Raw genomic sequence first — 18,128 nt, 5'->3', positions numbered from 1 at the left:
GGTGATTGTTCACCAGAATATAATCATCCAGAAAGCTACTGCCCCACAATTTACTAATATAAGGTCCCTCCTCAAAGATTTCGATTCAAACCGGTTATTGAATGACGATGTGGAATCGCAGTTGCATTCCACAATAGCACCGCCAATTCCAACTCCAGCCTAGTTAGATTTGGTACTGGACTTGGATGATGGATGATGAAGGTTGTGCTACCCCCAACAGAGATTATCGAAATTAGCTCAGATGATGAGGATATGAGCCCAAAAAAAAAGAAAAAGGGGTGGTGAAAACGTAAAGAAGAATACGGAGCAACCACCTAGAAAAATTAGGAACGAGGGTGCAGCGCCCCAAATACAATCACCTCCAAAGGTTAAAAAAATCCATCACCTTCAACTTCCATGCATCCAGTATCACAAACCGTAATCGGGATTGCGAATGGTTTGAAAAAAACAGTTTCTGAGGCGAGTCGGCGCTTCGATAAATCTATGGCGAGAGAGAGAATAGCATTTGATAGACAGGCGATGATGAAAGAGCAATTATCTCTTGTTGAAGCAGAAATTAAAAGAGAAAGTGATCTGCAACTTGAGATAATTGCTTTTATTGAAAAATGTGAAAAATTTCATGAAAAAAAATTAAATGACAATAAAATGTTACAACTCATATTATATTCTTTTATCAGTACCAATAACCATTCCCTAATAAAACAATGATATGTGAGTTTAAGAAAGAATAACTTCCTATTGAGATTGGTGACTCACGAATATTTTTATACTGGGTAAGATAAATCAATAGAGAATCTGCTGATGTGTAGTAAAGGGTAAACTGAAAAGTTCACCTCGAAAAGTTACTACATAATATTATAAACTACTAGAAAGTCCAATTAGTCAGCAACTTGTATCCCTAAATTTTGCCTACAAAATTGAAAACTTGAATATTAATACTTAGCTTTCTTGAGTGGTTAACGTTTCGAAAAACAGTTATTTTCCGTTTTCAATGGCTAACGTTTCGGAAAACAGTTATTTTCCATTTTCAAAACCTTTTTTTTTTGTTATTCAAATCTCACCTCAAAATTCATATATTTCTCAATTTCTTTTGACACAAGTCAGCTAAATATTAATATTCATTTTTCAATTTTGTTTGCAAAATTTATGAATACGATAAGTTACTGAATAATTGGACTTTTCAGTAATTTATATTAAGTAATAACGTTTTAGGGTGAACTTTTCATTTTGCCCGTTATTGTGTGAGATAACTGCGTTTATAGAAAAATATGAGTCCAGCCTTCGGGACTTATGTAGGAATTTCATGGAAAAAAGCAGATTCTCTATTGATTTTTTTTTAGATTGTGGAAGGTTGTATAGCCAATAAAAACCAGTATAAAATAAAAATATTCATTATTTAGATTATCCATTATTTGTGTTAATAACATTTGTTCGAGAAAAACTTTTCTTTTCCTATCAATAATTGGCTATCAAAGTAATAACAACATAATGAGAACGATAATATTTATTATAACAATAATAAAGTTGAAAAAAAATATTCACTCTAATATGTGTGAAGGGACATTATTACAAATGATGCAAGCATCTAACCTTCGAAAGTTTGTTAAAGGCCTCTCACACGCTTCACACCACGTTTGTGTCAATCCCATCATTGATATCGTATAATGGACTGTTAAAATGATTTTTCATTTTACAGATTTGGCAATTGCAAATTCTTGGATCTTTTATCGAGAAGATCGAAAAAAATCTTGAAGATATGTACATGCAACTTTTTGACTATAAACTTAAAATATCTGAATGGCTATTAGGATCTGTCGATGATGAAAATATAGAAAATGAGGTACGTCAAAACTCAGTCCACACAAGGAATAAGCCAATGGGATACAATGTTCTACAACCTCGATCTCATTCATCGTCACCCATGCCAAATAATAATAATACCAGTATTAGAAGTAGGCAACATTTGCCTGTTTTAAGAAGTGATCTTAAAAATGCTGTAAGATGCAAGTATTCACAGAGTACGAAGAAAACAAAATTCATGTGTCAAAAATGTAATACTTTCTATTGCATTACTGGAAGTCATAATTGTTTTTATGAATATCATAAGAGATAAAAATAGATATTTTAGAGACCGAATGTCCAACATATTGGACATGATATTCTGTTTTTTTATTATACTTAAGACCGGAAGACCAATATAATGGACACCTACTTTTTTTTATTATTTCCTTAATAAAATAAAAACAAAAATTACACAGTGTTTTAGTACCAAATTCTTACCACAAATTCATAAGAAAGTACACAAAATAGCTATTTATTCAAGTTCTGGTCTCAGGAGGATTTACGGGTAAAATTGGAGACAAATCTGAGAAAGACTTAGGGAAGCGGGTTGTCATGAATTTATCTGAATGCTTGAAAGACAGTTACGCTCCTTTCACATTACACGATTTACGTCGTGCGGGGAAAAATCGCCCGGGCAATTTTTCTTGATCGATTGTAGAAGAGCACGAGACCTTTCACATTGTACGATTACAACACGGGCACGTTTTGTAATCGTGTGCCTGCCGTCCAGTGCCACTAGAACCGCATGGCTACCGTATCGTCCTCTAGCTCAGTGGCCCACGTGACCTTATGCACACTTGCGCACTAGATGGTTTTCAGTCGTACGGGAACTGTCCCCAGTGTTGTTTCTACTGCGTTCAGTTTTGGTGGATTGTTTGCAAATTATGGAAGGGGTTGACGCTGAAGTTTTGATATCGCTAGTTGAAGCAAAACCTGTGTTATGGGACAAAACTTTAGAAATTTATAAGGATAGAAATGCAAAAAAGAAAGCCTGAGAAGAAGTATGTTTAGCACTCAATCCGGGTTTGGAGAACAATAGCGATGGAGAGAAAAATGCATTTGGTAAGTACTATACCTATTTCTATTATATTTGTATTGTATGTATTTTACACTTCACTTGATTTTCTATCTACAACAGGACACTTTTTATTTTTATTTCATTTATTTAATACAAGAATGAAAATAAAAAACTGACGATATATTTCGGCTATGAGGCCATTTTCAAGTTAAGATATTTAAAGTAAAAATTATTAGATTTAAAAATTTTTGAATGACTGATATTGGTGAAATACCTAGTTTTTAACAAAGTTTAATAATTATTACTAATACAAACACCCAACTCATTAAAAATCTTGATTCATTTATTTATTTTCACATATATGACAAATTATACTTTAGACATTTGCCAGAATACACTTCCGACATCTGTCAAAAAATATGAGGTAAGCACACTTCGTATATTGTTTGCTTCCAAGCCTCCTCGTGTAGTGCTTTCCCCTGATACATCTTCCAGGCCTGTGATCGTTGTTGTGTCCTCAACAAGATATCCGTCTCTGTCTCGTACATAATTGTGCAATACGATGCACGCATTGACGATGAGCACTGCAAAATGTGGCTGAACGTTGATAGGACGATGGAACACACGCCATTTATTGCTCAGGATGCCAAACGCACATTCCACATATCTTCGTGCTCTGCTCAATCTATAATTAAAGATCCTTTTTTCAACTGTTAAGCGTTTCCCTCCAAAGGGTCTCAGTAGATGTCTGTGTAAGCCAAATGCTTCGTCTCCAACAAAGAAGTATGGTATTTTAGGACTCTCTGTTCCTGGAAGAAGTTTTTCCTCAGGTAATGTGTAGAACCACTTTCTATTGATTTCCACAATTTGGACCTCTTAAATATAGACGAGTCAGACTCTTTACCATAGCTCCCTACATCAACGTAAACAAATCTGTACTTTGTGTCTGCTACAGCCATAAGGACAATAGAGAAGTAATCTTTGTAATTAAAATACATTGATCCTGAGTCAAACGGACAGGTCAGTCTTATATGCCTACCATCCACAGCTCCAAGGCAGTGAGGAAAGTTTGCGATACTTTCAAAGTTGGAAGCAATTGACTGCCACATATCACAAGTTGGTGTCGGTATACACTCTTCTCGCATTTCTGACCAAATCGCAGCACATACTTCTTCAACTATGTTTTTTGCTGTTGAAATTCCAAATCTGTAGCTGTAGTGCAAATCCGTCAACGTACAGCCACTCGCCAAATATCTGAAATAAAGTTGAACATGGTCATTAATTATCATACTGAATTCATTGTATTTTTTTTTACAGGCAAAGAAGTGGTGAAAAGGTGGACTAACCTCCGAGATTGTTTCGCAAAATCAAAAAGAGATGACAAATCTGCAAAAAAAAGTGGATCTGAGGCTAAAAAACGTAAGAAATATGTATTTTCAGACCAACTTCAATTTTTGAATAAGATCTACACCGAAAAAGATACGGTCGACAGCTTGAATACAGAAACTGTACCAGGAACACTCGAAGAAGATGAGTAGCCTGAAGGTACCACTGGTGAACCTGAAGTTTCTACCAACGTAAACCTGCCATCCAAGCTCGTAGGAACAAGAAAACGAAAGAAACTAGATGAGGTCGAGTTGAAAATGCTCAAAGCTCTGGAACCTAAAACGACCTGCAGTAAAATGTCCTTCCTTCAGAGTTTAATGCCTCATTTGACAAACTATTCCAACAGTGAATTCCTTCAATTTCAAGAGGGAGTGTTAAATGTAATAGAAAACATAAACAACCTAAAGGAAACTCCTCATCCTCAATCAAAGTACCCTTCTTCCGTGCCATCTTATCAACCACCTCCTCAGTACATGCTTCAGCCATCTCCCGTTAACCAACCGCAAGCATATGTCCATGTTCAACAACCTCTATTTAAACCTCAACAAAATGCAAATCCTAGTTTTTCGGGCAACGTTCAACAGCGTACAACAGCTTCACTTGTCTCAATATGAACGTGAATAGCAATATCAATCAAGGCCACCGCAGCAATCAACGCCTAAACAATCAGGTTCACAATCCAAACCGGATACATCATCCGCACCTCAGTACCTACAGGGATTTTGTTACAGCGACTCTTCACAAACTGAAATTGAGAATAGTCCGTCTATTTCTCCTTCACAAGATTCCTCGATTTCTGATATATTTTGATATATTCTGATTTAAATTAAAAAAGTATATTTGCTTATTCAAAAGGTTTTATTATATTTTATTTATTATTTTTTTCCACCTCCCGAAAGTGATAACAAGGCTTCCGCTACAATTACATTTTTTGCCCACTTTCCCTGGACTATGATGCCAACTTTTCCTGGACTATGATGCCAACTTTCCCTGGACTGTCCACAGAGATAAAACCCGGAAAATGCTGACACCTCTTTTATTCCGAACTTTATCTTTTATTCCGAATGTTACCTTTTATTCCGAACATTATCTTTATTTGATGACTATGCTTTTAAACCGAACTTTATCTGCATGAATGTGTTCAGATATAATTCATCATGTTATTCATCATTGCTTACTAATATTTTGTTCTAGAATGTTCTTTGATGACAACTATTACGCATAGTATTCTCATATATAAATACTATGACTTATGTATTGTAGTTAGTTCAGTTTTCACTTCAGTTACAACACGTTGTTACCTGCTGTCTATTAAATAAAACAACACATAGTAAGAATCGAACTGTTCTTTATTTGTGGGTGTTATTTCATATTCAAGAGTAATTCAACCAAGCTGTCAGTAAACTGTTCTCACAACACGGAGGGGCTTCAACGAACCACAACTGCTTGAGGTCCAACGTAATTGGCGCAGTCGGTAGGATAACTGTACAGGCAACAAGCAAAACCAATTGCCTGGTGATTACCAAATCTTCAACAGGAGCACCACCAACAACCACAGTGTACCGAAGAGGACTGGATATTCTCTCTCGACACACAGGGCAGATTCTTGGACTGGATATTCAAGAAGAAGCTAACAACCTTTCTGGACGACCGATTGTCCCTGGATGGTTCAACAAACAGAAAAACAAAGCAGAAAGCAGACAACCCAAGAGATACACATACCACACACACAAAGTGAGTCTCTCATTCTCATTCCCTACATTTCATATCCTATATATTTACTCCTTATTTTGTTTTAACTTAGTTGGTTCCTAGCGAATTATAGTAACTATTATTTTATGTTTCGTAATTTGCAAAATCTCGCAAACAAAAACAAAGAATTAAGACAGCAAATAAAACAAATTTTTAAAATCTAGTTCTACTTCTGAAGAAGAAAATATAAATACCTTTTATTCAGATTTAGACTCAATAACTCAAGATTTATCAACTTTAAATATTTCTGAAACAACTTCAAATACACCAAACGTAACAATGGTTGACACAAATTATCAACAACTAAGACTATTTTTAGATATAATTCCAACTTTTGATGGAAATGCATGTGAGTTGAATAATTTCATTTCAGTTTGCAATGAAACGTTTATACAATATAATAATGAATCTGAAGCTATAAAAAAACTTATTTTGAGAGCAATTATCGGAAAATTGAGAGGAAAAGCACTCACCTTAGTCTCCAGTAGAACTGAATTAAATACATGGAATCAAATTAAAGATTTATTAAAACTTTCATTTGCTGATCAAAGATCTTTCACATGTTTACTACAAGAATTGCACAGTTTAAAACCCTACTCAAAAGAAAATTCTTACAATTTTGGTGTTAGATGTCAATATACTAGAAGTTTAATTTTTTATTCTATAAACAATGATCCAAATTTAACACAATCCGGAAAAATTGCCCAAATTAGTAACATTGAACAATTAATTTTGGTCACATTTTTGAAACATTTGCCACCATTAATTCAAATGGGTGTTAGATTGAAAAACCCAACTTGTTTAGAAGAAGCATTGACACACGTCATTGAAGAAGAATATTTTCTTTCATTAGTCAATGATGGAAAAAGAAACAATACTCAACAAATCCCATCTCCAAATTTTAAAACACCAATGGCACCAAAACAAAATTATTCACAACCCCAAAGTCACCAACATTATCAAACTCCTAATCAACAATTTCAAATTCAAAACCAATTACAGCAAAACCCTCAATACCAATTTCATACACCTCAAAACAAGACTTTTCCAAGTCAACCCATTCAAGTGAATCCAAGACAGGTTCCACAGAAGTTTTTCACAAACAAGCAAGTTTTTGGTAATACTAAACCTAATAATACTAATGTATGGAAACCTAAAAACCAAATTCCATCTCATAGACCTACACCAATGTCAACAGTAACTAAAAATATACCACCAAGAAATGATTTTTTCCAAAGTCAATCTAAACCAACTCTTCGATCTGAAGAAATTCACGCGATTGATCCAAATTTAAATGATAATGAAGAAAATGAAGAAAATAATTTTGAATTCAGTTATTCTAATGAACAATCATTCTCGGAATCAGAAAATGATCAAATTGATGAAATACTAGATCCAATAATAGAAACTGAAGATGAAAATTTTATTTTAACAGCCTATGGAAAGGAAACCACTTAGAAATTAATTGCAGTGACAATAGAAAGTTACCTTTCATAACAATAGAAGGACATCATAAACCATTAAATTTTTTATCGATTCAGGCAGCCATATTTCTTTAATAAATCCAATTATAGCTAAAGAATATTATTCAGAATACATATTTATTAAACCGAATATGATTAAAACATCTTGCGGACAACAGTTAGCTAAATATGAAGCTCATATTCCCGCATTTTCAGAATTTCAAATCAATGAAAAAATTGTATTCACTTTATTTGATTTTCATCCATTTTTCGACGGATTAATAAGCTTTAAAGATATTAAAAACATGGGTTTTAATTGGAACTTACAAGAAGGTTATTTAATTAGAGGAAATGTTAACCTACCTGTTAAACAATGTTCTCCTTCAGAATATAGTTTATATAGTATTAGTTTAAATGAAAATGAAATTTTAAGAACAAAGCTACCAACTAATGCAACAGTTGATGGAACATACTACATTCCATATAAAGAGATAAATGAACATTGCTTTATACCAGAAAGTATTACAACAGTAGAAAACGGTTATGCAATTGTGGAAATTCATAATGTTAGCATTAAAGACACTTATGTAAAAATGACATCACCATTAGAAATTTATCCTTTAATAGATTGTGAACTTTTTAAAACCGAAATAATTAATTCGAGTCCATATCCCGATTCTGAACATTGAAAAATATTAATCTATTTTTTTTTATTATTTCAGATGATTCTATTGGTCATCATTCTCTCATTTATTATCTTGCCTTACCTTAGCGAAACATCAATACAAAAACTCAATAACCCTATTCTACCCATAAACTTAGAAGAAACAAAGATTATTGTAAGTAAACATACTTTTGTTAGTTATATGAATATTACAGAACTTTTAGAGATGAAACAAAATTTAGACTTCCAATTAAATTTTATTAACGAAAAACAAAATGTAAGCTATCAGTCAGATTTGTTACTTAGACAAGCAAATACAATATCTACACAAGTTGATCACCAACTACAAACAATCAACCCACATGTTATCTCCAAACGCGGACTGATAAATCTCGGAGGAAAAATATCTAAATGGTTATTTGTTACTCTCGATAATGATGATGGTGAAAGAATTAATACAATCCTCAACCATTTAAATAAAAACGATCATTTATTACAAGAGGCAATTAACAGTCAAATATCTATAGCAAAAGAATTCATGGTACAAACTAATCGAACATTATTTCAAATCAGGTCAAATATACTTATAACAATGAATTTAATAAATAAATTTGAGAAAGAAATCAATGAAATAAATGTTCTTCATTTAATTATTGATTCTTTAATTAATTTCCAAAGTCAATTAAATCGAATTATCCATGCAATAACATTTGCTAACTTTCATAGAGTTCATCCAACATTTCTCTCGATGGAAAATTTAAATACAATTAAAAATAAAATGAATACGTTATATTCTTCAAATCAAATAGTAAATTTCAAAAATCAACATAGTTACTATACCTTCTTAGGAATCCAACTAATGTTTACAGAACAGAAAATTGTTTTCCTAATACATTTTCCAATATTGAGTCCCATTCCATATAAAACCTATTTTATCTATCCTATTCCACTTCAAAATAAAATCATTCCACCTCAAAAACCCTACCTTATTTTGAATGATAGAAATGAGCTATACCAATATCAAGACGAGCCATGTGCTGAAATTGAAGATACCTGCTATTGCCAGAACAAACTTCAAACAGAAGAGGATTGCATCGTAAAAATTATTCTGAACAATGATGCCACCAATTGTTCAACTGTCATGGTACACCTAGACCAAGCCATAGCCAATCAAGTGACTCCAGACAAAATTATTTTCACGACACCTTCCAATATCATTCTAACTGAAAGCTGTTCCATTGAAACACATCATGAGGTACAATCTGGAAGCTACCTCATTACAATTCCAAAATCATGTTATTTTCTTGTGGATCAAGAAAAATTCATTCGTGGAAACGACGAATTATCCCAAATGACAGTGATAAAACTTCCATCACTGGATATCTCCACTCTCTCTACAAGGACCATCAAAGTGAAACTGAATAAAATGGACTTAGAAGAACTCCAGCATCTGACTTCCAAGATGAATACTCATCATGAAGTTAATTTATCCCAAGTGCCAATGCCTGGACAATCATTACCTGTATGGATGATTGTTATCATTTGTTTAATGGTCAGCCTTGCCATTTACATCTTAGTGACATGTTACTATAAAACATGTTATCCCTACAACTTGATCCAGCATCTTCGACGAAGACAACTATACAAGAAAACTTCCATAGATGACTTAGAGATGGATGGTCAGACCAGCCAACCAGACCAACCCTAGTCTACCACTTAAGAGGGGAGGAATTACATTTTTTGCCCACTTTCCCTGGACTATGATGCCAACTTTCCCTGGACTGTCCACAGAGATAAAACTGGGAAAATGCTGACACCTCTTTTATTCCGAACGTTATCTTTTATTCCGAATGTTATCTTTTATTCCGAACATTATCTTTGTTTATTTGATGACTATGCTTTTAAACCGAACTTTATCTGCATGAATGTGTTCAGATATAATTCATCATGTTATTCATCATTGCTTACTAATATTTTGTTCTAGAATGTTCTTTGATGACAACTATTACGCATAGTATTCTCATATATAAATACTATGACTTATGTATTGTAGTTAGTTCAGTTTTCATTTCAGTTACAACACGTTGTTACCTGCTGTCTATTAAATAAAACAACACATAGTAAGAATCGAACTGTTCTTTATTTGTGGGTGTTATTTCATATTCAAGAGTAATAGGCTATTTGACTAATTTTTGGAAATCATTATAAATGAATCTTTACTACGTAAGAAATCTCCTCCATTAATAATTAGGAGATTTAAAATGTATTTTTCAGTAAAAATGCTTTTCAAAATTCAAATTTCTAAACCTGCGCCAAAAAAGCTGTTTCTGTAATGGCTGCCGTCACGTGACATTGTGACGTTTCAAGCAAGTAAACAGTTATCAAAAACAACTAAAATCAGTACCTATTATATGTATTTTATTACTTTGGTCTATTTATCAGATAAAATGGTTTATAAATGGTGTGTAGTGCCACAATGTACAAGTACATCTATAAATACTCCACAAAAAGTGTTCGTTTCCGTTCCAACAAATCCCAAAAGACGTAGAAAATGGTTACAGTTATCTCGAAGAGATCCCAACAGCATTTTATCGCACACAAATATTTTTATGTGTGAAGATCACTTTGATGTAAGTAATATTTTATTTTTGTTATTCATGTTATATTACTCACGTTTTCCCTTAGTTTCAAGTAGTGTATATCCATCCTTTACGAATGGTGATTTTATTTCAACAAGATTTATAACTAGTGATACAGTATAGTATTTTATGTATAGATGTGAAACATTACTTATCCCCTCAATATCAAATACTTCACATGCTAAGTAAATATTTTGAATTACAGATGGAAAAAGACACAACTAACTATATGAGGTACACCATGGGCTTCAGCAAAAAAATATTGTTAACAGATGATGCTGTACCAACAAAATTTTATTGTCAGGGTCGCAAAAGACAGCTATCTGATGGTGGACCTGGATCTTCTCGAGAAACATCAATTAAAAGGCAAAGACTTGACATTGTCAAAAAATGTCTACACAGTGAAAATGCTACTGACATCCATGAAGAAAGCTTACAAAAAGATCAGAATGAGTTAAGAGAAATTGTTGAGTCTGAAGGTAAATAATCAATTTATTAGACTGCTTATAAAGTCATAATAATATGTTTATAGGCATTTTATTCAATATATCAAAGAAATAGGTAATTAATTTAAATAATTTGTCTTTTCAGAATTGCCAAAGTCTCAAGATAAAGGAACAATAACCGACCTTATCATGTCTGTAGAAAAATCTGTTCAAGTAACAACAAAAGTGAATTTGCATTATAGGAGCAAAGCGGTGCAAACAAAATGGCAATATAAGAGTATTTCTACTTCACCGTTCAAAGTTTCCACGACTTCACGTTCCTCTTCACCCTTTAAGATTCAACCGTATCGTCTTCAAGCATCACAATATGGAGTCACGAGAAATATTTTACTTGAAGATGATAGGTCAGATAGCGATATTTCTAATTTTGAAAGCCAACGTGGATCACCTTCCGTAGTAACATCATCAAGGGTCACCGACTCCGATAGTCATCTTACAGATACCAGTGAGGCTATTGAACAATTAAAGTGTCTCAAAAGTACTATTGGTTTAATTCATAAGAAACCTTTGATGTATGTTGGTATTTCTAAAGAATGTTATTTTTTAATTCAGTTGATACATAAACACTCGAATATAAAATTGGAATACATTTTGTTATGCTTAAAAAAAATTAGATTGAATAGCATTTTTCAGAACTAGAAGATAATTTTGGAATATCATTATCTTATGCTAGTAAATTATTTTTAACAAACATACCAATAATAGCTAGTTTTTTAAGACCCTTCATTGTAAACTTGGATAAAAAATTAATTAAAAAAAATCTCCCTATTGCATTTAGACATAACTATCATAATATCAGCTGCATCATAGATTGTTTAGATAGTTTGGTCGGAGTACAAAAAAGGGAACACTGTAAAATATTTAATATCATGCACACCTAATGGTTTAATTAATTATATTTCTCATGGGTTTGGTGGTAGAACAAGTGATGTTGCAATAGTAGAAAACTGTAACTTTTTAGATGGATTACCTCTGGGAACTTACATCTTAGCTGATAGGGGTTTCAAGCACCTTGAACAGATACTTCATGAAAAGGGTATGAAACTATTAAGACCACCCAGTATAAAAGCTGGTACAAAATTGACTAAAACTGAAGTTCGACAAACTAAAATAATTGCCAGCTTGCGAATCCACGTTGAACGGGTGATAAGGCGTTTAAGAGAGTTTCATATGTTGAAACAACATGCAGTGATAAATCATAACATACTTCGTGTATTAGATCATGTCATTGTTATTGCATGTGCTCTGATGAATTTACAGGATTCTCTTATTAAATGATATATCATTAAATTTATTACATCACATGCAATAATTATATAATCTTGAAGTATGTTATTATTCATTATCAATGAATTAAAAAATAAAATTTCAGAAGACCTACTTTTCTTATTTTTTTTAATTCAAAAAAATTGTACTGTTACTTAGATTATTTAATAAAACAGGAAATACATTCAAAGAGTGTATATTTAAAATGGAAAAACAATGACATATTTTTGACAAAGTGATATTCATAAATTTAATATTAGAAACAAAAATAAGATTTTGGTACCGACTGTAGGCTAGAAAAAACCAATGACAATTCAACAGTGCTTATTGTAAGTTCATCTGAATAAAGTTTGTTTGAATTTGACTTTAGTTTTTCATTTAATCTTTGTAGTTTCACTGACTGGTACTATGATTCAAAATAGGATATATGTTAGATTTCCAAAAAACTGCTAATTTTTGTATTATTTCATTAACATAGTCACTATCGTATGTCACTAAAACAATGTGTACATCTTCTGTTTGTTCAAACTTGCTATCAGCAACACAAAAATAACACTTTTTCAAACCAGCTGCATGCATTTGTAACTGTACCTGTGCCTTACATTTTTCTGAGAGAACACCATTTTTTAAGTAATTTTCCTTTGTTTTTGCCTTGGAAGGACATTTTATTTCAATGACTGCATCTTTGGTTATGCCATCAGGGGAGGCCGCAATCATTGGATAATCAGCACATATAAAAAGTCCACAGGAATTGATTTTGTTTTTCAATTTGTTTTCTACTGTCTTCCGGACAGACAGTTCCAAATTTCTACCTCTTCTCATGGCATTAGTATCGGGTACTTTTGCACCCATTATGGTGGCTGTCAATGACCCCTATAGTGTATGGCAAACACTTACTTCATGTGCCTTTGAAGCTGTAATACGACCATATCTCATTTCATACCATATGCTGCTCTTGTTCTGCTTCCTTGTTGCTTTTTCGATGGTCTTGTTCACAGCTTCAGTGAATATTTTCCTCATAACACCTAATACTTTGTCAACATCTGCTTTGACTTCTGGTAGTTGTTCCATTAAAAAACAGTGCAATGAATACTGCATTACATCACTGTGTTTATAATCATTTTGATATTTCAGCACCTCGCAGTTGTTAATTTTTCTTTTTTTTGCTTCGATTAGAAATTCATCATAAACTACTGATGAACTCGGCCTATGAGGTATATTTCTTGTAGACAACTGCTGCACAGTAATGTACTTCAGAGTAGTGCCTACTCTGGATAGGGTAGACTTTCTCCAATAACACTCGACTGAAGTGCATGCAGGTTCCTCACTACGACGATGAACCCACATTAAAAATGCCACTGCATGTTTACATCCTCCTGCTGAAGCAGCACAATCATTGCACTGACAGCTAATAATTTCGTTATCATTTTTGTTCACCTTCTGCGTCACGTTATATGGTTTGGTTTTTACTTTGTGTTCTGGGCTCATTTTACACTTAACAGTGCAAACCCCGCACTCCCGGTGCAGTTGTAATACCCAATCGCATCGTCTCCATAGGATTTCCTTGCAGACCTGTGATATAAAACAACGACATTAATTATCATATTATCTAGTATGTATCAACATAACCTAAAATATTTAGGTATATGATCCTTCATGCCTTTATGAAAATAAACAATTCCCACATGGTACTTACACTGCTGTTTTTACATTTTTAAGCTCTGCAGCATAGTAATCGGCATTATTTTGAAAAAAAAGTGCAACCATAAATGCATCTATCCTGGGAAGATTACTGTTATCTGCTCGCACGAAACTAGGCTCCATTTCAAAATTTAACAAATGCGAATTTGAATGTTCAAAAAACTATAGCAAAATTAACGTAGAAAGCTTTAGAAAATAGTCACAAAATAAACAACGTGTATTACAATAATATTTACAATCAGCCAAGCAGTTGGTGTTTACTTGCGTGTGACGTCACCCGAAAGATTGACCAATGACAAAGCGTTTCCGTCACAGACTGAATTTCAAAAATGTATTGCATATTTTTCTGTTTATTTCTCAATTAATAAACTAAAAATGATATAGATGAAAATTAAATATGGTTTATTATGCTATTACCTAATAGGATGACCACAATTTTTAGTGTATTTTCAATACTGTCAAATAGCCTATTCAACCAAGCTGTCAGTAAACTGTTCTCACAACACGGAGGGGCTTCAACGAACCACAACTGCTTGAGGTCCAACGTAATTCTACCCCGGGTAGACTCGGAAGCAAAATATTATAAACAATTTGTCACTTACTATGTACTATTCACTTCAATGGCATTTTCATTCAAACAACGGTATAATAACAAAGCTGTATTTTAATGCTTACCTTGAACATATTGCCAGCATTTCAACAGGTTGTATACAGTTTCTGAACTGCGTGTTTTGTCGTTGAAGAACACTCTTCAGTTTCCCATGTAACTCGTCAAAGGAGCGAACTGACATACGAAAGTAGTTGAAAAACTTTTGGTCATCGTTTCTAAGATCTTCAAATAATGTGTGGAACATCCCGACTTCCTTTCGTCTCTGATTGATTGGGTGAATCCAGTGAAGGCGATTGCGCCTTTGTCTTTTCCGACGCCGATACAGTATCCATAACGCAATAACTTGTTCACGATCCATTGTTATAACTTAACCAGACCGCATTTTCCAGTGAACTGATAAAAATGTACAATTGTAAATCGTTCAATGTGAAAAGTAGCAAACCACGATTAAAAATCGGGCGATTTTTTCCCGCACGCGGTAAATCGTGTAATGTGAAAGGAGCGTTACGTAAAATTATATTTTGATAATTATTTCACTTCTTTATCACTCATGAGTGAATTGAAAAAATCTAATATTTATGGATGTGGTACAGTTCGTAAGGATAGGAAAGGATTACCTACTGAATTTCTAGCAGATAAAGCACTGACTAGGGGACCATTTGACTGGAGAAGCATAAACAAAAATATAATATCAATGAAGTGGAAAGATAAGAGAGCAATATATTTTCTTAGTAATTTCCACAATCCACAAGATATTACAACGGTAAATCGCAGGCAAAGAGATGGAACTCTTCAAGAAGTGATGTGTCCACTGTTGGTGAAGGATTATAAGCATATGGGATATGTAGATAAAACAGATATGTTGAAATCCTGTTACGAAATAAGCAGAAAAAGCAAACGATGGTACATGCGCATTTTTTTGGCATTTTGTAGATGTTGCTCTCGTAAATTCTTTCATCTTATTCTCAGAAAGAAGTGAATGACAAAAAATGAAATTGAAAGACTTTAGGCCGGCTGTCTCGCGTGGGCCATCTAGAAGGAGGCACACGATGAAACATGAAGAAAGGGATGAAGACAAGTCGATAAAAGTGAGAGAGATGGAAGTCGTAGCCAGTGGCGGCTTCTCCTATGAGGCAGATGAGGCAGAACCTCACCAATAATTTGCAAATTAAATAAATCACAAATTTATATTATTTTACTATTTGCATTCATTATTATATCAATTAGAATTATTATTAAATTAGTAAAATACGGTCCTGCCGCCGTCCGCCGTCAATTACCGCGTTTCACTATAAATATCATCCATCTCATTTCTGCTTTAGGTGGTATGTGGATAGAGGCTTGCCTCTGCGTTTCTTTGTCTAGCGTATTACAATTGTTCTGTATGACACAGCCGAATCTATAAATAGCCTTAAAATGTGCGTAAAAACTTCGTTTTCAGAGGCAAGCCTCGTAAGCGACACGAAAATTAACGAAAACTGATCGATTGTCTTTCGGGGAGGGGGCGTCTAATGCTAGTAATGCTATTTTTAGATCAACAGGTTGAGTTTGGTTGAGGGTTAAAAGTGCACAGTGACAGTGCACACTTTTTTATTATAATAGATAGTTTTCGGTTCGGTGAGCAGTGAATCTAGGTGGTTTTTCTAAAATATCACATTACAACTAGTGTCCGACCGAATGTTCGGTTTCGGTTTCGGTCGAGTTTCGGCAAAAAAACGAGTTTCGGTGGTTTTTCTAAAATATTACATTACAACTAGTGTCCGACCGAATGTTCGGTTTCGGTCGAGTTTCGGCAAAAAAACGAGTTTCGGTTTAGTTTCGGTTTCGGCGACAAACCTGCCGAAACTACGACCGAAACCGAAACTGCATTCGGGAGTTCTCTCTAAGCGACGAAGACATTTTGCCGCGTCCACGTGCCTAATCATATCGTGACTGATTTCTTTTGTGTTTGCAGTTCATTTTGTTTGTTGTGAATTTTCGTGCGATTTATTGTGAATTCGGTAAGTTTTATCACGTTATATAGCATAAGAGTAGGTAGTAAACATCAAAAAATAATGAATGAACTAATATAGATTATAGTAAAATCAAGTTTAACCTATCTATCTAAATATTTTTTTGGTTAATTTCTCTCGCTGATGCTATACCTAAACAAACATTAGTTAGGTACTTGGTACTTCCTATAATTAGTGGTTATTCCCAAGCCCAAGGTATCCAAGTACCTACGTACATACCTAATTCAATTGTTTCTTATTATAGAATAACACACTTACAATGATTTGAGTAGGTACTTAACTTACATAGGTACCTACCTCCTAAGTATACCTGTGATAAAATTAATATTTCATTTCTGTTTATGGATTTTGAACCTTATTACCTACCCCAAACTAAAATCTAGAGTAATACAATTCACACGGATTAGATAAAAGAGGTTGGAATGGAAATGTGGACGTTGCCGACACGCCGCCAATCTTTTTTATCTTTTATCTATTTCGTGAAAATTCATAATAGTCGACGAATATATTATACTTAAATTTAATGAATCGAGTACTGATTAAACCTAATGAACAATTTTTTTTGTTGTAGTATTCTTCAATCATTGGTGACGAAAGGACAATGTCGACAAAAAACACCATTTGGCAATTTTTCGAAAAAAGTGCATCTGATTTATCTAAAGCTAGGTGCAAACAGTGCAATAAATTATATTCACTAGGAAGCTCCGAGCCTAGAAGGCAAACTATTTCCGGTTTGAAGCTACACTTGTTTAAATTCCATGGAACAGAACATAAGGAACATCTAAAACGTCAGTTGGAAATTGACGAGCACAAATCTAAAGCTAAATTGAAGCGTTGTGAATCACAAACCTCAGTAACCACCATTGACAGTGACAGTAGCAGTGGTAGCAAACTGGTACAGACCACAATCCTTAACATGGCCCAGACACTGGCTTCAAAATCATCAAAATGGCCAGATAATCATGAAATATCACGCAGAATTGATAAAGGTATCATGGATTTAATAATTGTCGATATGCTTCCATACTCTTTAGTCGATAGTGAGGCATTCAAAAGACTTAATTTTACAGATCCTCATGGTCCCCAAAAGTACAATTTAAAATCAGAAAAATATTTTAGAACAACTTTAATGCCACAAACTTACGAAAAAGTTACTGAAAAAGTAAAGGATTTGATTGCTAAATGCGAGTGGATCAGTGGAACTTGTGATATATGGACAAATCCTCCTAAAACATGCTCACTCTTAAGTCTTACTGGCCATTTTATTGT

At 33.6% G+C, this 18,128-nt stretch overlaps 1 protein-coding gene across 1 annotated transcript; it reads left to right on the top strand.

The window, feature by feature from the left end:
• Positions 1-5,904: 5,904 nt before the first annotated feature.
• LOC141484232 (uncharacterized) lies at positions 5,905-12,505 on the top strand. The gene is made up of 4 exons (XM_074179316.1): positions 5,905-5,980; positions 8,184-10,755; positions 10,970-11,243; positions 11,356-12,505. Exons 2-4 carry the CDS (start codon positions 10,537-10,539, stop codon positions 11,907-11,909), a joined length of 1,047 nt encoding a protein of 348 aa, XP_074035417.1. The 5' UTR covers positions 5,905-5,980; positions 8,184-10,536; the 3' UTR covers positions 11,910-12,505.
• Positions 12,506-18,128: the final 5,623 nt, after the last annotated feature.

Source organism: Leptinotarsa decemlineata, unplaced genomic scaffold (genome assembly GCF_025532065.1).
Source record: "Leptinotarsa decemlineata unplaced genomic scaffold, Ldec_3_MD MMD2_tig00005002_RagTag_RagTag, whole genome shotgun sequence".
NCBI classification, from domain to species: Eukaryota; Metazoa; Arthropoda; class Insecta; order Coleoptera; family Chrysomelidae; genus Leptinotarsa; species Leptinotarsa decemlineata.
The sequence above is the reverse complement of the archived record's forward strand: the minus strand, read 5'-3'. Positions and strand labels throughout refer to the sequence as shown.